General features: G+C 45.5%; 1 protein-coding gene across 1 annotated transcript in view; it reads left to right on the top strand.

Annotated features, from left to right (window-relative positions):
- The window catches only part of LOC147109106 (prospero homeobox protein 1-like), a 66489-nt gene that overhangs the window by 16633 nt on the left and 24426 nt on the right, over positions 1 to 25430 (top strand). Inside the window, exon 3 of the mRNA XM_086004176.1 lies at positions 6824 to 6938. Within this exon, the coding sequence (XP_085860302.1) occupies positions 6824 to 6938 (115 nt within the window). The remainder of the gene's footprint in view (positions 1 to 6823; positions 6939 to 25430) is intronic.

Raw genomic sequence — 25430 nt, 5'->3', positions numbered from 1 at the left:
CTGTAGAAGAGATTATAACAGAATAAAGCAATGCCAATTTAGCAGGTTGTATCTTTTCGATATATAATTGCAATTTATCAAGCATGACGGTAGCGGCTTTCTTTACTTGGGATGACGGGCGATTCTATTTGCGTTGCCGCAAGGCAGAAGAGCTACGTCTGGAGGACAGGAAATAGTCAAGAGTGATGCACTGCTCATTTGGTTTTTCTACTACCCTAAAGTGGAAAAAATGGTTTGCGAAACACTTTTTCACGCAAGTGATTTGGCCGGGGAAGTGATTTGGCCGGGCAGGCACGGGTGAAACAAATTCCCACAGCAATCTCGCGCTTTCCCGTTACCTCAACTAATTGGGGGAGTTTACGATACACACATACAGTAATTAAATGAAAAACTGTAACAACTTGACAGTGTTGCCAGGAGAGCACAACTATTGAGAGCGAGCAAACTTTTCACTCAACAAGAGTTTAACGCAGTGTCCTTTTTATAGATACTTTCCGTCCACCTCGATCTCCACCTCCACCAACATTGCTGCCCCCACACCCCTCCCCGCCCCAAGCCCTCGGAACAGCAAACAAAAGCAATGTAACATTGAGATGGGAAAGGAGAGCAACTTAAAATAGAAACCCATTAAGTGAATTATATTCTCAAGTGAAATTGGACGGTCCTTTTGTTTTCTTGTTTGCTTAATATGTAAAGAGGCCTCTTTTACCGTTCCCTAATCCATCTTAATTAAATGAATGGAGTGTATTGCTGTAAAAAAAAAAGGTTTCGTGATACTCATAAGGAGAGCTGAGTAGCTCTGAGCCTTTCATTACCGCTCACTGCTCCAGGCCCACTATTGTTCCAGAGAGTTTCTGATGTTAATGCAGGCAATATCCACTACTTCCCAGCTGCCAACATCCTCTTACATGCTTGATCACAGAAAAGTGAGGTAAAAACACATTTCTGTGCATTTCTCTTCATTTAAAGGGCAAGTATGCCTTTCAAATTATAATTTAATTTCAATCGTGGTCTGCAGTGTCGCAATAAGGGTCACCAACCAATTTTAGGTAGGTTGCAATCTGACTTGTGCCCGTCTTCCATTATCCAAATACACTGCTGAGGTGAGAGCAGCCAGTCAACTGTGGTTTCTTCGAAAGCTGCGTGTTCAGCGAGCAAAGCGCATGGGGGAGTGTGACTGCAATTGTCACATGTGCACCCAGTAAAAATGACCTGAAAAGCCCAGAGATTAGTTCAAAAATTCCTATATGTAGTCAGGGACCCAGCCATCAAAGTGAAATAGAAAGGTAGAGTGAGAGGTAGCTGGAGAAACAGATACAGAGAAAGAGAGAGACTTGATGGAGACAAACACAACAGACAAAAAAAAATGCACTAATCATAACTTTTTAGAATATTGTGAGAAGTCAGCAGCGTTCTTGGGCGGGATAGCAATCTAGCGCATGGCCCCAACACCATTGAGCTCTGTGCGAATCCAGCCCAGCGTGAGGGAATGGAAGAGTCCTCTCCCTGCGGGCAGTGAGTGCAAACGTGCCGACTATCACCATTTGGGGTGAGGGTCACTTGTTTTCTTTTTAAGATGTGACCCTAATTTGATGCCAAAACTCGGCTGCCCGTGTCCTAACTCGCACCAAGTCCTGTTCACCCATCACCCCTGTGCTTGCTGACCTACATTGGCTCCCGGTTAAGCAACGCCTCGATTTTAAAATTCTCATCCCTGCTTTCAAATCGCTCCATGGCCTCGCCCCTCCTTATCTCTGTAATCTCCTCCAGCCCCACAACCCCATTCCGAGATATCTGCGCTCCTCTAATTCTGGCCTCTTGAGAATCCGTGATTTAAAACACTGCTGTAGTGCTGAGCTTCGCCTACCGGATCCATTGCAAGGAAGGTCCTGTGATTTTCTGTCGTTTCATTTTAAAGGAAAACTGTAGGAAATGCACCTGCAATTTTTCTGGCCTGCTTTCCCGGCATGACAAGGCTCACACAGGGAGCGAACATTCAGAAAATCGGCCCTCATTTTAAATGGGTTTGCAGCCTGTCTCACCCATTACTGTAATATATGTGGGTAGAACAAATGAAGGACAGAGACACCAGTTGCTTGTTCATGTGCTTGCTTTTCTAGGCCAGAGCAAACTGAGCATGCTCATACTAAACCATGTGACAAACCATGTGCTAATACATTACACTGCTTTCCCCTTTAAAAAAAATGCACCTATTCCCCTCTCAAATACAACAAAACTATGGCCCCACCTTTCGCAGTATTACATGTAGTTCTGCTGGGGTATATCCAGTTGTAGTGTGCGGAGTAGTTCTGTACTTCAGCAAGAAATTTGCCAAACGTTGCTTCATGCTGAGTCCCAAACAACCCTGCAACACTTGCTTTTTGAGAGCTTCTTTTACTGTTCTGACTGACCTTTCGGCTGCTCTGTTTGAAGCTGGATGATATGGTGGAACGAGAGTGTGCTTGATACCATTCCATTTCATGAACTCTTGGAATAGAGCAGAACGGAACTGCGGACAATGACGTGCAAAGATAGACCTCAACTCATCTATGGTATTTTCAGTTGTAGTATTTGAACCCATGTGTTTCACTTCAATCCACTTTGAGTGACTATCTACAAGTACCAGGAAATAATCATTTGCTTTCTCACAGAAGTCTACATGTACTCTCTGAAAAGGTCTACTTGGCCATGACTAGTGGAGTTTTGGGTGGTTTGTTTCTGCAATTTTGGAAAACGCTGCATTTGCTGACAAATGATTCATGATCACTGTCCAATCCAGGCCAGTAAACAAAACTCCTTGCAATTGATTTCATACTGACGATCCCTGGGTGTTCAGTATGAAGTTCGGCCAGAATTCTATCTCTCAAAGAAGTAGGTACCACGACTCTGTTTCCCCACTTGATACAACCTTGCTCACAAGACAATTCAGTACGACGGTTATGGAATAGTTTGAATTCTGTGTCCAGACACTGATCAGTCCATCCATTCAAGGTGTTTTCATACACTCTTTGAGTCCTTTTGAGTCTCACTTGCAATCTCAGTTGCATTCACAGGAAAGTCTTTGTCAACCGCACCTAGCGTGAAAATCTCACCTTCACTCCCAATATGAGTCTTCATGTGGCAACCTGGACAAAGCCTCTGCGATTGCGTTTTGCTTTGAAGTGCGATATTCAATCGTGTAGTCATATTGTGACAACAACATTGCCCAACATTGTATTCTTGATGCGGCCATTGCAGGGATGGCAAATTTGGGCCCCAATATTGCTAGGAGTGGTTTGTGATCGGTTATCAAAGTAAAGTTTCTGCTGATCAGGAACTGTTGGAATTTCTTGATTCCAAACACTATGGCGAGTGCTTCCTTTTCAATTTGCGTGTAGTTTCTTTCGCTCTTTACTGAGAGTTCGCGATGTGAACGCGATTGTTTTTTCTTAGCAGCCATCCATTATGTGGCTTATGACAGCTCCCACACCATAGCTAGAAGCATCACACACTAACTTAATCTCACACTCTGTGTCATAGTGCACAAGTAGAGCATCGCTAGAGAGGTTACAAGCGTCATAAGCTTCCTGTTACTCTTTTGTCCACTTCCACTGGACATCCTTCTTGAGGAGCTTGTGCAATGGAGCTAACATGGTGGCTATAATTCCGGTAAGAAACGTGCGTAGTACTGGACCATTCCAAGGAAAGGTCTTAACTTGGACACGTTCTGTGGTTTTGGAGCATTGATGACAGCATCAACCTTTTCTTTAACTGGTTGCAAGCCATTTGCATCCACTTTCAGACCAAGGTACATAATCTCGGACTGCACAAAAGCACATTTGCTCCTTTTCAATTTGACATTGTGGGAATTCAACCTTTGAAGCACTAAATCTAACACTTTTAGATTTTCTTCTTTGCTGCTTGTTGCGAACAGCACATCGTCTTGATTGCATAAGCAATTTGTAACTCCTTGCAAAATCTTATCCATTGTAGCCTGGAAGATTTTGGGGGAGGACTTTACACCATACAGCAGCTTGGTGTACGAGTACAGTCCCTTGTGTGTGTTGATGGTGAGATACTGTTGACTCTCTTTGTCAACATTCAGCTAAACATAAGCGTGCGACAGGTCAAGCTTGGAGAAAACTTTTGACCCAGAGGGTGTTGCATACAAATCTTGCAATGTAGATAATGGGTACTGTTCATCGTCAACTGCTTGGTTGATAGTAACTTTGTAGTCGCCGCACAAGTGTACAGATTTGTCTGCTTTGGGCACTACCACAATCGGGGTAGCCCATTCACTTGTCAGTTTTTACTAGCACTTTTTACTAGCACTCCGTTCTCTCTGTTTCTCTAGCTCTTCCTCCACCTGACTTTTCAATGCATAGGGGACCGGCCTTGCCTTACAATAGACAGGCTTCGCATTGGACTTGATGCGGATATGCGCGTCATACCCAGTGATGCCCTCATAACTGTCTGAGAACATTAGACTTGTTCAGCATTGTGTAGAGTCGCTTCTGTGAAGCATCTACACTGAAGATGTTTTTCCAGTCTAGTTTCAACTTTCCCAACCAGTCTTTGCCCATGAGGGTTGGCCCGTTGTTGTAGCTCGCTACAACTGAATGGTTCGCGAGCTCGGTCATACATGCCGAGGCTTCCGATGAATCTAGTAGGCGCGGCCATGACTCAGCACGCTACCTGTGTGCCTGTGAGAATCAACGCCACTGTTGCTGTGTATACCTACACACAAAGGCGAAGCACAGACAATTCTGCATCAGCATTAACAGTAAAACATCGCAAAAAAATTCAGTTTAGGTGTCACAAATTCACCTTAAACTTTTCCACTCGAACACTGTGTCCTTCCATGATCCCTAAAAATGGCTTTGGGATCCCATCCTCATCGCCAAAATGTAATATATGTGGGTAGAACAAATGAAGGACAGAGACACCAGTTGCTAGTTCATGAGCTTGCTTTACTAGGCCAGAGCGGACTGAGCATGCTTACACTAATACAAAAGCAAAATACTGCGGATGCTGGAAATCTGAAATAAAAACAGAAAATGTTGGAAATACTCAGCAGGTCAGGCAGCATCTGTGGAGAGAGAAACAGAGTTAACGTTTCAGGTCGATGACCCTTCGTCACAAACCATGTGATAATACATTACACTGCGATTACGATTATAAATCTCACTCCTAGAATTTCCCTGATGTTGATGGCTCTGTGCAAGGGTTCTAAGTGAAATAAATCTCCAATCCACAGCACAAGGCAGCCCATAATTCTGCACCAGACTTGCAGTTATGTCACTCACACTCAGAGAGTCTAAAGAGAAGAACATAAGAAGTAGGAGCAGGAATAGGCCACTTGGCCCCTCAAGCCTGCTCCGCCATTCAATAAAATCATGGCTGATCTTGGGCTCAAAGCCACTTCCCAGCCCGCTCCCCATAACCCTTCACTCCCTTATCTTGCAAAAATGTGTCTATCTCCACTTTAAATGTATTTAATGACCCAGCCTCCACAGCTCTCTGGGGCAGAGAATTCCACAGATTTACGACCCTCTGAGAGAAGAAGTTCCTCCTCATCTCGGTTCAAAAAGGGCGACCCTTTATTCTGAGACTGTGCCCCCGAGTTCTAGATTTCCCCACGAGGGGAAACATCCTCTCTGCATCTACCCTGTCGAGCCCCCTCAGTATCTTTTATATGTTTCGATAAGGTCACCTCTCATTCTTCTAAATTCCAATGAGTATAGGCTCAGCCTGCTCAACATTTCCTACGTCAAACCCCTCATCTCTGGAATTAACCTAGTGAATCGTCTCTGAACTGCCTCCAATGCAAGTATATCCTTCCTTAAATAAGGAGACCAAAACTGTACACAGTACTCAAGATGGAGGGAGGGAGAAAACAAAACCTGGGTGAACTACAAGATCAAGGTCCCCAGACAAACCACCCGTTAAGTTAAACTGTGGGGCACTGTGACAAAACTCCTCTGCTGTTCCACAAACCTGCTTGGACTGAAATAGCTTTTTATCTGTGCCAAGGATAATTACTAGTTCAGTGCTAGCAGGCAAGAGGGAAGCGTAGAAGGAAACGTGGGTGACAGCATCAGGCAAAATCACATCTAGTGCAGGAAATTCTGCTTTTTCAGTTGTCCACTTGCTATATAGCAGGAGGTTCCAGTTTCTTCCTGTCTTTGCGACATACTTGGGTGCACACCATGGAGCCTCAAGGAGCCACACATAGAAAGTTTAAATTGATGTTCCCATCAAAATGCATATCTCAAGTTGTCGATACTAAAATCTAACCAACGAGGCAAGAATAACCCCTTCCGAACTTTCAGACCCATGACATTTAAACAGGACAAACCCACCAGTAAGAAATATAACTTCAAACTGAACTGAGTTTCCTGGTCCGGAATGCCAGGTTTGAAGGACCTACAGTTTGCAATCTGGACACCCCTGGTACATTGAGTATGCATACAATTTTTTAATATCACATCGCCAAGGCGATAAGTGTGATATAAGTTGTATCCCATGGGCCTTTAATATATTGTCTTGACATTATATGTTAAAAATTCATCTGATATGTGATTTACTTAAGAGATAAAATTGTTCACTACTAAATGTTCCTCTCTGGTTTGGTTCTCGTGAATCAGAATAACACAAAGGGAGAGTTTCCATTTTGGCGCCAAGAGTATTGACAATCTCCCCTTAGGTGTTTTATTGTCAGGAGCTGGTAGAATGAGATCTTTTGTAGCAGAGAATAGGAGATATATAACAACTTACAATAGGTAGAGGTCATTTAATGTTTTGTAGCAGAGATGACCATCCTGGTGTATTTTTCCTTAACCAGTCTTCACATTCAGGATGGACTAACACCCAATCACCTGAAGAAAGCCAAGCTGATGTTCTTCTATACTCGTTACCCCAGCTCAATCACGCTGAAAACATATTTCCCAGATGTTAAGGTAAGAAAATCAAATTTACAACTAAGTCTCTAGTTAACACCAACTGAAGAGCATACACAGCAGGTTGCAGAGAAGATGCTGTGTGTCAGAGACTTTAGTGACTGTTCGAGACAAGGGGTGTATATTTTAGAGAAAAGATGTGTGTCGCGGAGAGGAGATTGTGTCGATTACCTCTTTAAAATAGTAGGCGTAGCCACGAGTTGTTATAAAGGGCAACGATGTTTTATTTACATATATAAAATAACAAGTTAACTCCGTAGTTTCAGGAGCTACAAGTGTTTGCTGCTTACCAGATCTCACACAGGAGAGAGAGGGAGTACAAAGGACTCGCCTGACGAGTCACCTGAAGAGTCATATGACGAATCCCATGATGATGATTCGGATGCCGCTCACCTACAGCCAATGTGCACCCCGCGTCACATCTTTCCCCTCAAAAAGAAAAGATACACACTAACTATTTCAGAGTTCAAAAAACACACATCGAGAAACTTAACTGAAACAGAACACACGATCACAAGCAGGCACCATAAAAACAAATAGTCCTTCAATGGAGATTGACGCTGTCCTCCAGATCTATGGCCGGTGATTGGTGTTTGACTCCCAGGTGCTTCGGGTGTTGCAGTTGTGGTTTCTTTCTTTGGAGACTGTGGACAGTTCAGAGGGCCGCTGGGAACCCACGTTTCAGAAAAGTCCTCAATCTCAGGAGTTTTGCTTACAGGTGGCTCATCAGCATAAGTCAACTGACGCCGATTCCTGCGGTATGATGAGTCTCCGACTTGCACATCGTAACTTCTAGGACCCACCACACATGTACATATTTCAGCTCTCCAAGTACTCTGGCCAAGGAGTTTCATCTGCACTGCATCACCAGGGTGTATTTCTTTAAGTAGCTTAGCATTCCTGTCATAGTAATGCCGCTGATGTTGTTTCATGTCAACAGGCGCACGGGTGTCTTCCTCAGTCGAATATCGAGGCTGTAGGAGTGTTCCCGCTATAGGAAGTAGTGTCTTGCACCTACGACCCATAAGTCTCCATGCAGGACTTGTTCCTACACCTTCACTTGGTGTGTTGTGCCAATCTAATAGAGCTAGAAACTCTGATTGACCGGACTCCTTGCACTTTGTGAAGAGTCGTTTGATGGCATTCTCAGCTTTGCCATTGGACTGCGGGTAGTGAGGTGATGACATCATGTGTCTCAATCCCCATCTTTTGGCAAACACTGCAAATTCTGCGGATGCAAATTGTGGACCGTTATCTGTTACTAGGATGTCTGGTATCCCAAATCTTGCAAACATCTCTTGGAGTTCTCTCAGAACTCCAAGGGAGTGTGGTAACAGACGCAAGGCTGGTTACTTTGATAAAGTTAATGTAGTAATCACGCACGACGAGCAGTGTACGACCATGTAACTCACAAAGGTCTGCCATTGTTCGACCAAGGCCCAGCCACAATCTTGTGCTGTAATAATGGTTCCTTTCTTGGAGAACTCCGATGAGCCAAACCGATATCACACTTTGCAATGTGTTGTTTAAGCTCAGTTGACATCATGGGCAATAGAGGCTGTTACGGACTCTACGGGTACAACCTTCTATGTTAATATGTGTTGAATGAGCTACTGACATTAATTCCTTACACAATACAGCTGGTACCACAAGTTGCTGTCCTTTGAATATCAAATCCTCCTGGACAGATAGTTCATCTCGAAAGTCAAAGTAGGGGTGGAGGCATTCAGGTAACTGTGACTTGATCCCAGGCCAGTCTTGCTGAATAACAGCACACAGTTGCTTCTGAAATGGGCCATCCACTGCAGCATGAGAGAGTGGTCAGCACAGAGTGTCTTAAATTGAGTGCGCATAAACAGAGTGTTGAAACTTGGGAATTTGGAGAGAGTGGGAATTCGGAGCAGAGGGGGAAGGAGGTTATAGTCATAGAGTCATAATGGCACAGAAGGAGGCCATTCGGCCTATTGAGTCCATGCCGGCTCTTTGTAGAGCAATCCAGTTAGTCCTATTCCCCCGCTCTATCCCCATAGCTCTGCAAGTTTATTTCCCTCAAGTGCCTATCCAGTCTCCCCTTGAAAACATTGAGTGTCTCCGCTTCCACCACTTCTGTCGGCAGCGAGTTCCAGGTCCTCACCACTCGCTGCGTAAAAAAGTTTTTCATCACATCGCCCCCTGTATCTCTTGCCCAAAACCTTAAATTTGTGTCCCCTAGTCCTTGTACCATCAACTAGGTGTTGCTTTTTGCCTCCAATACTTGGGAGTGCTTTGTGTTACAGGTAAATATTTAATTTCATCTACCTAGAACTTAAACTAGATCTGGTAATTAGTTAAAAACGAAACTGCAAGCTAAGTTAATTAAATACATAAACTTTAATTAACAAAATAATTAAAACAAGGTTATAAAGGGATGGCAGTGCAGGTGGTGGGCCGCAACTGCAGCACGTGGGAGTTTGTGGAGAGCATTGCGATCCCGGACAACCACGTCTGCAGTAAGTGTCTGCAACTCGGAGAACTTCAGCTCAGAGTTGTTGAGCTGGAGTCCGAGGAGCAGACATTGCGGGGCATCAGGGAGGGGGAGAGTTATCTGGACACTTTGATCCAGGAGGCAGTCATACCCCTTAGGTCAGGTAGTGGTCAGGGCAGGGAGAATAGGGTGTGACTGCAACTCAGGCAGGTAAGGGGACCCCAGGTGCAGTGCTAGAGGAGCCTCAGCCTTTGCCCTTATCCCAATAGGTATGAAGTTCTTGCTGCCTGTGTGGATGAAGTTCTTGCTGCCTGTGTGGATGAGGGCAAAGTCTGCAGGGTGGATGAGCAAACTGACCACGGCACCGTGGTACAGGAGGCCATTCAAGTGGGGGGAGTAAAAAGGAATGTTGTGTTGTAGTGGTAGGGGATAGTATAGTCAGGGGGATAGATACTGTTCTCTGCAACCATGATCGGGAGTTCCAAAGGCTGTGTTGCCTGCCAGGGTTAAGGATATCTCCTTGCAGCTGAAGAAGAATTTGGAGTGGGAGGGGGGGGGGGGATCCAGTTGTCATGGTACACGTAGGAACCAGTGACATAGGTAGAACTAGGAATGAGGTTCTGCTGAGAGAGTTTGAGGAGCTAGGGTCCAAATTAAAAAGCAGAACCTCAAAGATAATAATCTCTGGATTTTTACCTGAGCCACTCGCAAATTGACACAGGGGCAAGCAGATCAGAGAGTTAAATGCATGGCTGAGTGGTGTGGGAGAAAGGGGTTTGGATTCATGGGGCACTGGCACCAGTACTAGGGAAAGAGGGAGCTGTTCCACTGGGATGGTCTCCACTTAAACCGGGCTGGGACCAGTGTCCTGGTGAATCGAATAACTAGGGCTGTAGATTGGGCTTTAAACTAAAAAGGGGGGGGGCGGAGGGGTCAAGTGAGGGGATATTTAGAAATGTCAAGAGAAAAGTCAAGGCAATGGAGCAGTGTAGTGATTTGGGTAAAGATAAGCAGTGTGAAACAGGAAGGGACAGAGAGTTTAAAGGTAATCATGCATCAGCGAATAAGATGAAAGCAGGGAATAATGATAAAAGGTGAAAACTAAAGGCTCTTTACCTGAATGCACGAAGAATTCATAACAAGGTAGATGAATTAGTGGCACAAATAGTGATAAATGGGTATGATCTAATAGCCATTACAGAGACATGGTTGCAGGGTGACCAGGATTGGGAATTAAATATTCCAGGGTACTTGACTTATCAAAAAGACAGGCAGACTGGAGCAGGGGGGTGGTGGGGTGGGGTGGAGTAGACCTGATAATTAAGGAATACATAAGGACAGTAGTGAGAAAGGATCTTGGCTCAGAAGATCAGGAAGTAGAATCAGTATGGGTGGAGATAAGAAATAACAAGGAGCAGAAAACCATGGTAGGAGTAGTTTATAGGCCCCCTAACAGTAGCTATAACATTGGACAGAGTATTAATCAAGAAATAATAGGAGCTTGTAACAAAAGTAATACAATAATCATGGGGGACTTTAATCTGCATATAGATTGGGCAAATCAAATTGGCAAGAGTAGTGTGGAGGACAAGTTCATAGAATGTATTCAAGACAGTTTCCTAGAACAATATGTTATGGAACCAACCAGGGAACAGGTTATTTTAGATCTTCTTTTGTGTAATGAGACAGGGTTAATTAGTAAACTTATAGTAAAGGATCCTCTAGGAAAGAGTGATCATAATATGATAGAATTTCACATTGAGTTTGAAAGTGACATTCTTAAGTCTGGCACTAGAGTCTTAAACTTAAACAAAGCCAATTACATAGATATAAGGGGTGAGTTGGCTAAGAATGATTGGGAAATTAGATTAAAAGGTATGACCATAGATAAGCAGTGGCAATCATTTAAAGAAATATTCAAAATTCTCAACGAATATACATTCCATTGAGAAATAAAAACTCCACGAGAAAAGTGATCCATCCGTGGCTAACTAAAGAAGTTAAGGATAGTATTAGATTAAAAGAGGAAGCTTATAATGTTGCAAAGATCAGTAGTAAGCCTGAGGATTGGGAGAGCTTTAGAAACAAGCAAAGGATGACCAAAAAATTGGTAAAAAGGGAGAAAATAGAATATGAGAATAAATTAGCAAGAAATATGGAAACAGATTGTAAGAGCTTCTACATATGGTAGCATAGTGGTTATGTTACTAGACTAGTAATCCAGAGGCCTGGAGTAATAATCTGGAGACATGAGTTCAAATCCCACCACGGCAGTTGGGGAATTTAAATTCAATTAATTTTAAAAAAAAATCAGGAATTAAAAAGCTAGTATCAATAATAGTGACCATGAAACTACCGGATTGTCATAAAAACCCATCTAGTTTACTAATGTCCTTTTTATGGAAGGAAATCTGCTGTCCTTACCCGGCCTGGCCTAACTGTGACTCCAGACCCACAGCAATGTGGTTGACTCTTAACTGCCCTCTGAAATGGCTGAGCAAGCCACTCAGTTGTACCAAACCGCTGCGACAAAGTCAGCACTGTGGGAGTACCTTCACCACAGGACTGCAGTGGTTCAAGAAGGTGGCTCACCATTACCCTCTCCAGGGCAATTAGGGATGGGCAATAAATGCCAGCCTTGCCAGCAATGCCCACATCCTGTAAATGAATAAATTTTAAAAAGTATGTAAAAAGGAACAGAGTAGCAAAAATAAGCGTTGGTCCCTTAGAGGCTGAAACAGGAGAAATTACATTGGGGAACAAGGAAATGGCAGAGGCTTTAAACAAATATTTTGTATCTGTCTTCACAGTAGAAGACACAAAAAGCATACCAAAAATAGTGGGGAACCAAGGGGCTAATCAGAGCGAGGAACTTAAGGTAATTAATATCAGTAGAGGAAAAAGTACTTGAGAAACTGATGGGGCTAAAAGCCAACAAATCCCCTGGACCTGATGGCCTACATCCTAGGGTTCTAAAAGAGGTGGCTGCAGAGATAGTGGGTACATTGGTTAGAATCTTCCAAATTCCCTAGATTCAGGAAAGGCTCCAGCGGATTGGAAGGTAGCAAATGTAACCCCGCTATTGAAAAAAGGAGGGAGAGAGAAAACCGGGAACTACAGGCCAGTTACCCTGACCTCAGTCATCAGGAAAATGCTGGAGTCTATTATTAAGGAAGTGGTAACAGGACACTTGGAAAATCATAATATGATTAGGCGGAGCCAACATGGTTTTATGAAAGGTACATCATGTTTGCCAAATTTATTAGAGCTTTTTGAGGATGTAACTAGCAGGGTAGATAGAGGAACCAGTGGATGTAGTATATTTGAATTTCCCAAAGGAATTTGATCAGGTGCCACATAAAAGGTTGTTAAGCAAGATAAGGGCACAGGGGTTTGGGGGTAAGCATGGATAAAGGTTTGGTTAGCGAACAGAAAACAGAGAGTAGGGATAATTGGACCATTTTCAGTTTGGCAGGCTGTAACTAGTGGGGTGCCGCAAGGATCGGTGCTGGGGCCTCAGTTATGTACAATCCATATTAATGACTTAGATGAAGGGACCGAGTGCAATGTATCCAAGTTTGCTGACGATGCAAAGTATGGTGGGACAGTAAGATGTGAGGAGGACGCAAAGAGTCAGGTTATAGACAAGGGATATAGATTGGTTAAGTGAGTGGGCAATAAGGTGGGGAAATGTGAGCTTATTCACTTTGGTAGGAAGAATAGAAAAACAGAATATTTTTTTAAATGGTGAGAAACGATTAAATGTTGGTGTGCAGAGAGATTTGGGTGCCCTAGCACAAGAAACACAGAGAGTTAGTATGCAGATACAACAAGCAATTAGGAAGGCAAATGGCATGTTGGCTTTATTGCTTGAGGGGTGGAGTACAAGAGTAAAGAAGTCTTGCTACAATTGTACAGGGCTCTGGTGAGACCACACCTGGAGTACTGTGCACAGTTTTGGTCTACTTATTTAAGGAAGGATATACTTGCCTTAGAGGCAGTGCAACAAAGGTTCACTAGATTGGTCCCTGGGATGAGAGGGTTGTTCTATGAAGAGAGATTGATTAGATTGGGCTTATACTCTCTGGAGTTTAGAAGTAATCTCATTGAAACACACAAGATTCTGAAGGGGATTGACAGGATTGATGCTGAGAGATTGTGTCCTCCGGCTGGAGAGTCTAGAACTAGGGGGGCATAGTCTCAGGATAAGGGGTCGGCCATTTAAGATTGAGATGGGGAGGAATTTCTTCACTCGGAGGGTTGTGAATCTTTGGAATTCTCTGCCCCAAAGTGCTGTGGATACTGAGTCTTTGAGCAATTTCAAGACTGAGATAGAGATATTTTTGAACTCCAGAGCAATTAAGGGATATGGGGATCAGGCAGGAAAGTGGAGTTGAGGTCGAAGATCAGCCATGATCTTATTGAATGGCGGAGCAGGCTCGAGGGGCCATATGGCCTACTCCTGCTCCTAATTCTTATGTTCTGATGCTCTTATGATTAAGTTGTTTCCAGCGTGAGTCTCCAACTGGAAGTGATTCGCGATGATCAATTTCTTCCAGCTCACATGTGAGATCACAGGCGTTAACATCTGGCTGGTATGCTCTGCTCAGTGTATCTGTTAGGACCATCTTCTCCCCTTTCTTATAAGATACTTGCAGACAGAATTTTTGGAGTCTTAACAGCATTCTTTGAAGTCTCTAAGGCACGCTGTTGAGTGGCTTTAGATCTGTTGATTCTAACAGACGGTGATCTGTTTCAGTATTCACCACGTTCCGGCCATAGATGTATACTTCAAATTTATCACAGACGAACACAATTGTTCGAAGTTCTTTCTGGATTTCTGCATATCTCATCTCTGCTGCTGTTAATGCTCTTGATGCATATGTGACTGGTTGTCCATTCTGCATCATTGCTGCTCCAAGTCCAGATTCAGATGCATTGCATTGTAGAGTGACTTCTTCCTTTAGATTATAATACCCAAGATGTAGTGCACTGGTGGCTGCTAATTTGAGTCGTTGCAGTGCCAATTCTTGCGACCACTCTACATCTTTCTGCGTTAAATCCCTGAACAGCTTCATTATGTCTGACAGATGCGGGAGAAACTGACTCCGATATCGAGCAAGTCCAAGCAGTCGCTGGATCCCTGCTACATCAGTCGGTGTCGGCATCTCCACAACCACTTTAACTTTGGCTGGATCTACACAAATTCCCTTTCCCGTAGCAATGTGTCCACTTAAAGGAACTTCTTGCCTATGAAGTTTCATTTTGCCAATGTTTAACACCACTCCACGATCGTTGCATCGACATGGGAATGCTTCAGGGTCTCGAATCACGATTTCAAGCGTTTCTCCGAAACCAACCGTCACAGAATAATCTGCAATGACTTCTACCCCTTGCAGTCCTTCCACTAGCCCATGCATCTTTAGTTGGAAAACTTCTGGTGCTGAGCTGATCCCAAGTAGCATATGCTTCTAACGGTATCATCCAAAAGGTGTGTGGAGTGTTGAGATATGACGACTGTTCATCGAGACTCGGACGCCAAAACCCATTTCGGACATTGAGAATTGTGAAGACTCATTGAAATTTACGGCACAGAAGGAGGCCATTTCGGCCCATCGTGTCTGTACCGGCCGAAAAAGAGTTATCCATCCTAATCCCACTTTCCAACTCTTGGTCCGCAGCCTTGTAGGTTACGGCACTTCAACTGCATATCCAAGTACTTTTTAAATATGATGAGGGTTTCTGCCTCTACCGCCCTTTCAGGTAGTTAGTTCCAGACCCCACCACCCTCTGGGTAAAAAAAGTTCTCTTCAACTCCCCTCTAATCTTTCTACCAATTACTTTAAGTCTGACCCCTGGTTATTGACCTCTCTGCTAAGGGAAATAGGTCCTTCCTAGCCACTATCTAGGCCCCTCATAATTTTATACACCTCAATTAAGTCTCCCCTCAGCCTCCACTGTTCCAAAGAAAACAACCCCAGCCTATCCAATCTTTCCTCATAGCTAAAATTCTCCAGTCCTGGCAACGTCCTCGTAAATCTCCTCTGTACCCTCTCTAGTGCAATCACATCTTTCCTGTAATGCGGTGACCAGAACTGTACGCAGTATTCTAGCTGTGGTTCTAGCATAACCTCTCTGCTCTTATATTCTGTGCCTCGTCTAATAAAGGCAAGTATCCCGTATTCCTTCTTAACCACCTTATCTATTTGTCCTGCTACCTTCAGGGATCTGTGAACATGCACTCCAAGGTCCCAATGTTCCTCTACATTTCTCAGTATCCTAACATTTATGGGCTCAGAAATTCGGGTCAGAGGCTTCCCGCGGGTGCAAGCCCCCGACCTGCACTTACCTAGCGCGCCGGCCTTTGAGCTGTGGGCCTACGTGGGATTCCAATCCTGGGCCTGCTCCAACTGCCGGCACGCAGTGCTTGCGTATCCCAGGGGCGCAGTTAGTTCGATGCGTCCCCTGGGATCACGTGGGCCATGGAGAGCCAATGGTCGCAGGGAATGCCCATTCATAAAATTGACAGGAAGAGCTGTCAAAACTATAAATACTATAAGCCCCAAAACATCACTAAAACGTCAAATCATTTTTTTTTAAATCACATTTTTAAAATAACTATGAATTATATAAAATAACTATTTTAAACAATAATTTAAATTTTTGAAAAAATTAATTACATTTTCTAACGGGGCTAAAAATAAACTTACCTTTCTTTAAAGTATTTAAAAATATTAAACCTGTGGAAAAAGTGTTTTAATTTTAATTAATTCACCACTTACCTTGTTAAAAGCAGGCCTTGCGCCTGCTTTTAACATGTGTAACTCCTGGAGACTTACCCTCCTGGGAAAAACCTGGAAAAATAACTTAAGTTCCAGGCGCACACGCTGCCTCTCCGGCGCATGCATTCCACCTCTGAACCCCTGCTTTCAGGGGAACGGAAGTTCCGGTTTCCCACGCATGCGCAGTGCATGCACGAAACCGGCACTTCCATTGGGCTTACGGGTGAGTACCCCGTGCGTACTCACCCGTGGAGACCCGAATTTCTGGGCCATTGTGTATTCCCTTTCCTTGTTAGGCCTCCCCAACACACTTCTCTGGATTGAATTCCATTTGCCACTTTTCTGCCCACCTGACCAGTCCATTGATATCTTCCTGCAGTCTACAGCTATCTTCCTCACTATCAACCACTGGCCAATTTTTGTATCATCTGCAAATGTTTTGTATCATCTGTAAATTTCATCATTATCATTGTACTTAATGATGTTCATACCCAGCAGAGGTCATATAGTCGTGCTGTCGACTAACTTACAGTCCAGCTTACACTTCTAGTCACCACGTTGGACCAGAATTCGTACTTGTCCTCTAATGGGGAGACTTGTACTGCCATAAGCTACAATTGCTAACTTCAGCAGTTCCACCTTTGCAAGCTTCAAATCTCTTGTTGCTTATTTGTACATTGTTACATTGTGCACCCGTGTCTACTTGAAATCTTAGGTAGTTGCCAGACTCCAGCTTAAGTGTAACACACTGAGTCATACAAACCAACAGGACTGACCTCATCGATGACACAGACTTCTTTGGTCCTGGATTCTTCATTTATTGCTCGAGCTGCCTGTCTGTCTGTGTGCAGGCGATTCTTTTCCATGGCATTTTGCTGCAGAATGGTTGCTCTTTCCGCACTTTTTGCACGTTTTCCCAAAGGCTGGGCACAGCTCTCTCTTGTGGATCACTCGTGTTTCTTCCCGCAGTTCCAGCACTCACGAGTCTTTGGGGATTCTTCAGCGTTGCCCTGAAGCTTGCCTCTGTCGCGCCTTGGGGTCTCCCTGGTTTTGAGTACCGCACTCACATTCTGTCCCTTCAACTCCCCGATTACTTTGAGTTGCTCCACCATGCTTTCAGCCACGTGACAAATCTCATCCGTCTTCGCCAAGGTTAGATTAGCCTCTCGAAGCTGTCCCTCTCGCAACCTCGATCCCCGCAATTCCAAACATGAGTCGGTCTCCGAGTATCACTTCTGGCGTTATAGAGTCAAACCCGCACCCTTCGGCGTGTTTTCGCAGTTCTGTACAATATTGGTCATAGGTTTCACCAGCATCCTGCATCCTCCTGCTGAATTTATCTCTCTCAAAAGGCACATTCCTGCGCAGTTGGTGCTACTGAGCAAATTTCATCAGCACCGGCTCTATCTTGTCTCTGTCTCCATCCACTGCCCACATGGAGCAGATGTAACACACTTCTTCTCCTATTGCTGTGTGAGAAGTGTCGACACCTGCACTCCTCTCGTCTCCTGGTCAAGCTTTGTCGCAAGGGGGTAGTGTTTCCGGGCCTGCTTGAATCTTTTCCGCAAGATTCACTTCATGGACTTTGAGAGACTGAGACATAGAAACATAGAAGATAGGAGCAGGAGTAGGCCATTTGGCCCCTCGAGCCTGCTCCGCCATTCAAAGAGATCATGGCTGATCATCCAAATTCAGTACCCGGTACCTGCTTTCTCCCCATACCCCTTGATCTCTTTAGCCTTAAGAAATATATCCAACTCCTTCTTGACTATATTTAATGAATTGGCCTCTACTGCCTTCCGTGGTAGTGAATTCCACAGGTTCACCACTCTCTGGGTGAAGAAATTCCTCCTCATTTCTGTCCTAAATGGCCTACCCCTTATCCTTAGACAGTGACCCCTGGTTCTGGACTCCCCAACCATCGGGAACATCCTTCCTGCATCTAGTCTGTCCAGCCCTGTCAGAATTTTATAAGTTTCAATGAGATCCCCTCTCATTCTTCTAAACTCCAGTGAGTACAAGCCCAATCGACCCAATCTCTCCTCATACGTCATTCCTGCCATCCCAGGTATCAGCCTGGTGAATCTTCGCTGAACTCCTTCCATGGCAAGAACATCCTTCCTCAGATAAGGCGACCAAAACTGCTCACAAAACTCAAGATGTGGTCTCACCAAGGCCCTGTACAACTGCAGCAAGACATCCTAGTTCCTGTACTCAAACCCTCTCGCTACCATACCATTTGCCTTCTTAACCGCCTGCTGCACCTGCATGCTTACCTTCAGCGACTGGTGCACAAGGACGCCCAGGTCTCGTTGCACTTCCCCTTCTCCCAATCTATTGCCATTCAGATAATAATCTGCCTTCCTGTTTTTGCCACCAAAGTCGATAACCTCACATTTATCCACATTATATTGCATCTGCCATGCTTCTGCCCAATCACCCAGCCTGTCCAAATCATCCTGGAGTTTCTCAGCATCCTCCTCACAGAACACACGCCCACCCAGCTTTGTGTCATCTGCAAATTTGGAGATATTACATCTAGTTCCCTTGTCTAGATCATTAATATATATTGTGAATAGCTGGGGTCCAAGGACCGATCCCTGCGGTACCCCACTAGTCACTGCCTGCCACTTGGAAAAAGACCCGTTCATTCCAACTCTTTGCTTTCTGTCTGCCAACCAGTTCTCTATCCAAGTCAATGCCTTGCCCCCAATTCCATGTGCCTTAACTTTACACGCTAATCTCTTATGTGGGACCTTATCGAAAGCCTTCTGAAAGTCCAAATACACCACATCCACTGGTTCTCCCGTATCTATTTTACTAGTTACATCCTCAAAAAATTCCAGTAAATTAGTCAAGCACGATTTACCTTTTGTAAATCCATGTTGACTTTGTCTGATCTGGTCACTTTTTTCCAAGTGCTCTGCTATTACATCTTTTATAATGGACTCTAGCATTTTCCCCACTACCGATGTCAGGCTTACCGGTCTGTAATTCCCCGTTTTCTCTCTACCACCTTTTTTGAATAGTGGGGTAACATTAGCTACCCTCCAATCCATGGGTACTGTTCCAGATTCCATCGAATGTTGGAAGATGATCAGCAATGCATCTACTATTTCTAGGGCCACTTCCTTAAGTACCCTAGGATGGAGATTATCAGGCCCTGGGGATTTATCGGCCTTCAATCCCATCAATTTCCCTAACACCATTTACCTACAAATACTGATTTCTTTCAGGTCCTCCCTTTCATCAGACCCTATGTTCCCCGACATCTCTGGGAGGTTATTTGTATCCTCCTTTGTGAAGACAGAACCAAAATATGTATTCAATAGGTCTGCCATTTCTTTGTTCCCCATTATAAATTCCCCTGATTCTGACTGCAAGGGACCTACGCTTGACTTCACCAATCTTTTTCTCTTCACGTATCTATAAAAGCTTTTACAGTCAGTTTTTATGTTACCTGCAAGCTTACTCTCATATTCTATTTTCCCCTCTTAATTAATCCCTTTGTCCTCCTTTGTTGAAACCTAAACTGCTCCCAATCCTCAGGTTTACTGCTTTTTCTGGCCAATTTATATGTCCTCTCCTTGGATCTTATGCTATCCCTAATTTCCCTTGTTAGCCACGGTTGAGTCACCTTTTTTGTTTTATTTTTATGCCAAACTGGGATGAACAAATTCTGTAGTTCATCCATGCGGTCTTTGAATGTTTGCCATTGCCTATCCACCGTCAACCCTTTGAGTGACTTTCCCCAATCAACCCTACCCAACTCGTGCCTCAGACCATCATAGTTTCCTTTATTTAAATTTAGGACCCTAGTCTCTGAGTCAACAACTTCATTCTCCATTTTAATGAAGAATTCGATCATATTATGATCGCTCTGACCCAAGGGGCCTCGTACAACAAGATTGCTAATTAATCCTTTCTCATTACATAATACCCAGTCTAAGATGGCCTGATCTGTGGTTGGTTCCTCGACATATTGGTCCAGGAAACCATCCCATAAACACTCCAGGAATTCCTCCTCCACAGTATTGTTACTAATTTGGTTAGCCCAATCTATATGTAGATTAAAGTCACCCTGCTGTGCCCTTATTGCACACTTCTCTAATTTCCCTTTTAATGCCATCCCCAACCTCCGCATTACTGTTTGGAGGTCTATATAGCATTCCCACTAACGTTTTCTGCCCTTTGGTATTTCTCAGTTCTACCCATACAGATTCCACATCATCAGAGCTAATATCCTTCGTTACAATTATGTTAATCCCTTCTTTAACCAGCAATGCTACCCTACCTCTCTTTCCTTTTTGCCTATCTTTCCTGAATATTGAATACCCCTGGATGTTGAGTTCCCAGCCTTGGCCACCCTGGAGCCATGTTTCCGTAATCCCAATCAAATCATATTCGTTTACCTCTATTTGCGCAGCTAATTCATCCACCTTATTACGAATGCTCCTCGCATTAAGACACAAAGCCTTCAGGCTTGTTTTTCTAACGCTCTCAGACCTATTAGAATTATTATTTACTGTGGCCATGCTTGATTTAAACCGTTGATTTCTCTGACTGCCACTTTTGTTTTTCTCCTTCCTATCTTTTGCTTTTATCCTTGTTTCCCTTTCCTCTGTCCCCCTGCTCAGGTTCCCAACCCGCTGCCATTTTAGTTTAAACCCTCCTCCAGAGCACTAGCAAACACTCCCCCTAGGACATCAGTCCCAGTCCTGCCCAGGTGCAAACCGTCCGGTTTGAACTGGTCCCACCTCCCCCAGAACCGGTTCCAATGTCCCAGGAATTTGAATCCCTCCCCCTCGCATCATTCCTCTAGCCACGTATTCATCTGAAATATCCTTCTATTTCTACTCTGACTAGCACGTGGCACTGGTAGCAATCCTGAGATTACTACCTTTGAGGTCCTATTTTTTAATTTACCTCCTAACTCCCTATATTCAGCTTTTAGGACCTCATCCCGTTTTTTACCTATATCGTTGGTACCTATATGCACCACGACAACTGGCTGTTCACCCTCCCCTTCTAAAATGTTCTGCAGCCGCTCTGAGACATCCTTGACCCTTGCACCAGGGAGGCAACACACCATCCTGGAGTCTCGTTTGCAGCCGCAGAAACGCCTATCTATTCCCCTTACAATAGAATCCCCTATTACTATAGCTCTACCCCTCTTTTTCCTCCCATCCTGTGCAGCAGAGCCACCCCTGGTGCCAGGAAGTTGGCTGCTGCTGCCTTCCTCTGATAAGCCATCCCCCCCAACAGTACTCAGTGGTGTATCTGTTTGAGAGGGGGATGGCCACAGGGGACCCCTGCACTACCTGCCTGCGTCTAGTACTCTGTCTGTTGGTCACCCCTTCCCTTTCTGCCTGTCCAACCTTTACCTGCGGTGTGACCAACTGATTAAACGTGCTATTCACGACGTCCTCAGCATTGCGAATGGTCCAGTGTGCATCCAATCGCAGCTCCAGCGCCGCAAAGCGGTCTGCCAGTAGCTGCAGCTGGATACACTTCCTGCACACGTGGTTGTCAGGGACACAGGAAGTGTACCTGAGTTCCCACATATTTCAGGAGGAGCATACCACATGGCTGGGCTGTCCTGCCATGACTTACGCTTTAATTAATTGAAATTAAATTTATCCCACCAATTACACTACAGTTAAATGGTATATTTAAGGGCCCTGGATTACCAACAGTCCCCGCTACACCACAGAGACCTTAGAAACTAAGAACCACAGAGTTAAAGTTTAAAAAGTGAGAAATACTCACCAACCAATCACTTACCTGCTTTTTGGTGCCGTCACACTTCAATTACTTTTTACTTCTCTCCCTCCCTCTGAGTTCGGAGATTAGTGAGGTGGTGGTAGAGCACCTCACGACACCATCGCGTACACGCCTTAGATTTTGCGTAGCTTTACAAACCGTGCCAGCCACCGAGATGTCCACCAAAATAATGAAAGTCACTTTAACCAATCATGACCACCGCTGCCACCATGTACAAGACTTCATGGCAGCACCCTCATTCCAAGCATGGCATCTGCTGGACTACATCATCATCCGAGCGAGGGACCGCAAGGATGTCCGCATCACCCGCGCCATGACAGGAGCCGACGACTGCTGGACAGACCACCGCCTAATCCGCTCTGTCATCTCCATCAATGTAGCCCCAAAACAGCGGCGGCAACAGTAACAATGCTGCAGGAAAATTAACGCTGGAGCACTCAAAGACCCCGCTAAGAAAGCCCTATTCAGCCTGCGCCTCACAAAGAACCTGACGACTCCCAGTGATGCAGAGACACAGAGTGCCCACAGCGCCTGGTCTGCACTCAAGGCCTCCATAATCAGCACCTCTGAAGAGACGCTCGGTCACTCAACCAGGAAACACCAAGACTGGTTCGACGAGAATGACCAGGAGATCCAGGAGCTAATAAGCCGCAAGCGCAAGGCATTTCTGATCCAGCAGCTAGCTGACAACCATGACTTGCGTGGATTCTTTAGCGCAGTCAAGACCATCTACGGCCCAAGCACCCAAGGCCCTTCCCCACTGCAAGCCAAGAACGGAGAGGTACTCATCAAGGACAGGGAAGCAGTCAGTGCCTGCTGGAAGGAGCACTTTGAAGATCTCCTTAACCACGACTCTGTCTTCGACACGAGTGTCCTCAACTCCATCCCACAGCATGCTACCCGCCACCATCTCAGTACAACCCCAGCCCGGCATGAGGTTGAAAAGGCCATCCGACAACTGAAGAACAACAAGGCCTCAGGAGCAGATGGAATCCCTGCCGAGGCACTAAAGCATAGCGGTGAAGCACTACTGGCGTGAATTCATGAACTCATTTCTCTTATCTGGAAGGAGGAGAGCATGCCAGGGGATCTCAGAGACGCCGTAATTGCGACCATCTTCAAGAAAGGTGACAAGTCCGATTGCGGTAATTACAGAGGAGTTTCCCTGCTATCTGCCACAGGGAAAGTCATCGCAAGAATCCTCCTCAATCGCCTTCTCCCAGTGGCCGAAGAGCTCCTCCCAGAGTCGCAATGCGGATTCCGCCCACTAAGGGGCACAATGGACATGATCTTCACCACACGTCAATTACAAGAGAAATGCAGGGAAGAGCACCAACCACTGTACATGGCCTTCTTTGATCTCACAAAGGCCTTCGACACTGTCAACCGTGAGGGATTATGGATTGTCCTCCTCAAATTCGGCTGCCCTCAAAAGTTTGTCAATATCCTCCGCCTGCTTCATGACGACATGCAAGCCGTGATCCTGACCAATGGTTCCACCACAGACCTAATTCACGTACGAACCGGGGTCAAGCAAGGCTGTGTCATCGCACCAACGCTCTTCTCAATCTTCCTTGCTGCAATGCTCCATCTCACCCTCAGTAAGCTCCCCGCTGGAGTGGAGCTAATTTACAGAACAAACGGGAAACTGTTCAACCTCCGTTGCCTCCAGTCCCGATCCAAGGTCATCCCATCCTCTGTCGTTGAATTACAGTATGCAGACGATGCTTGCGTCTGCGCTCACTCGGAGGTCGAACTCCAAACCATCGTAAACACCTTCACCGAAGCATACGAGAGCATGGGCCTTACACTAAACATCCGTAAGACCAAGGTCCTCTATCGACCTGCCCCCGCCACACAGTGCTGCCCCCCCGATTATCAAAATCCACGACAAGACCTTGGACAACGTGGACCACTTTCTATACCTTGGGAGCCTACTGTCAACAAGGGCAGACGTCGACGACGAAGTCCAACACCGCCTTCAGTGTGCCAGTGCAGCCTTCGGTCGCCTGAGGAAGAGAGTGTTTGAAGACCAAGACCTCAAACCCAGCACTAAGCTCATGGTCTACAGGGCAGCAGTGATACCTGCCCTGCTGTATGCCTCAGACATGGACCATGTACAGCAGGCACCTCATAGCACTGGAGAGGTACCACCAACGCTGCATCCGCAAGATCCTGCAAATCCATTGGCAGAATAGGCGCACCAACGTCAGTGTTCTTGCTCAGGCCAACATCCCCAGCATCGAAGCTCTGACCACGCTCAATCAGCTCCGATGGACGGGTCACATTGTTCGCATGCCCGATACGAGACTCCCAAAACAAGCACTCTACTCTGAGCTCCGGCACGGCAAGAGAGCCCCAGGTGGGCAGAGGAAACGCTTCAAGGACACCCTCAAAGCCTCCTTGAAAAAGTGTAACATCCCCACCGACACCTGGGAATCCCTGGCCCAAGACCGCACAAAGTGGAGGAGAAGCACCCGGGAAGGCGCCGAACGCCTCGAGTCTCTTCGGGAGCAAGCGGAAGCCAAGCACAAGGAGCGCACGTCAACCCAAGCACCCCACCCACCCGCCCCTTCAACCACCATCTGCCCCACCTGTGACAGAGACTGTAGGTCCCGCATTGGACTCATCAGTCACCTGAGAACTCATTTTTAACGTGGAAGCAAGTCATCCTCGGTTCCGAGGGACTGCCTAAGAGAAGTGTCGATACCTCTTTAAAATAGTAGGCATAGCATGAACAGCATCGATGATTTATTTACGTTTTATATAAAAATAACAAGTTAACTCAGTAGTTTCAGGAGGTGCAAGAGTTTGCTGCTTACCAGATCACACACGGAGGCGAAAGAGAGATGCTGAGAGGTTGTTTTCCCCTGGCTGGAGAGACTAGAACTAGGGGGCACAGTCTCGGGATAAGACTGAGATGAGGAGGAATTTCTTCACTCAGAGGGTTGTGAATCTTTGGAATTCTCTGCCCCAGAGGGATGTGAATGCTGAGTCTTTGAGTAGATTCAAGGCTGAGATAAATTTTTGGACTCTAGGGGAATCAAGGGATATGGAGATCGGGCGGGAAAGTGGAGTTGAAGTCAATGATCAGCCATGATCTCATTGAATGGCCGAGCAGGCTCGAGGGGCCGTATGGCCTACTCCTGCTCCTGTTTCTTATGGTCTTAGAACAAAGGAATCACCTGACTCACCACTTGAATCACATGACAAATCCCATGATGATGATTCAGACGCTACGTATTTACAGCCAGCCTGCGCCTCACGTCACAGGGATGTGTGGGTGTATGTGTATTAGAGAGATAGCCCGCGTAGTGGCGCAGCGCACTGGAGCACCAATGTAGGAGTCTATGGTGGCCTGTGACACAGGTTGAAGGCCAGACCGCTCTCTGCCGGATGAGGGTGGGAAGTTGAATGGTAAGTCTCCGTTGCAGCGCTCTCACACTGGCAAAAAGCAACAGT

This window comes from Somniosus microcephalus, chromosome 12 (genome assembly GCF_052327205.1).
Source record: "Somniosus microcephalus isolate GS21.2 chromosome 12, FLI_Smic_1.0, whole genome shotgun sequence".
Taxonomy (NCBI): domain Eukaryota; kingdom Metazoa; phylum Chordata; class Chondrichthyes; order Squaliformes; family Somniosidae; genus Somniosus; species Somniosus microcephalus.
This window is presented reverse-complemented; position numbering and strand designations above follow the sequence as displayed.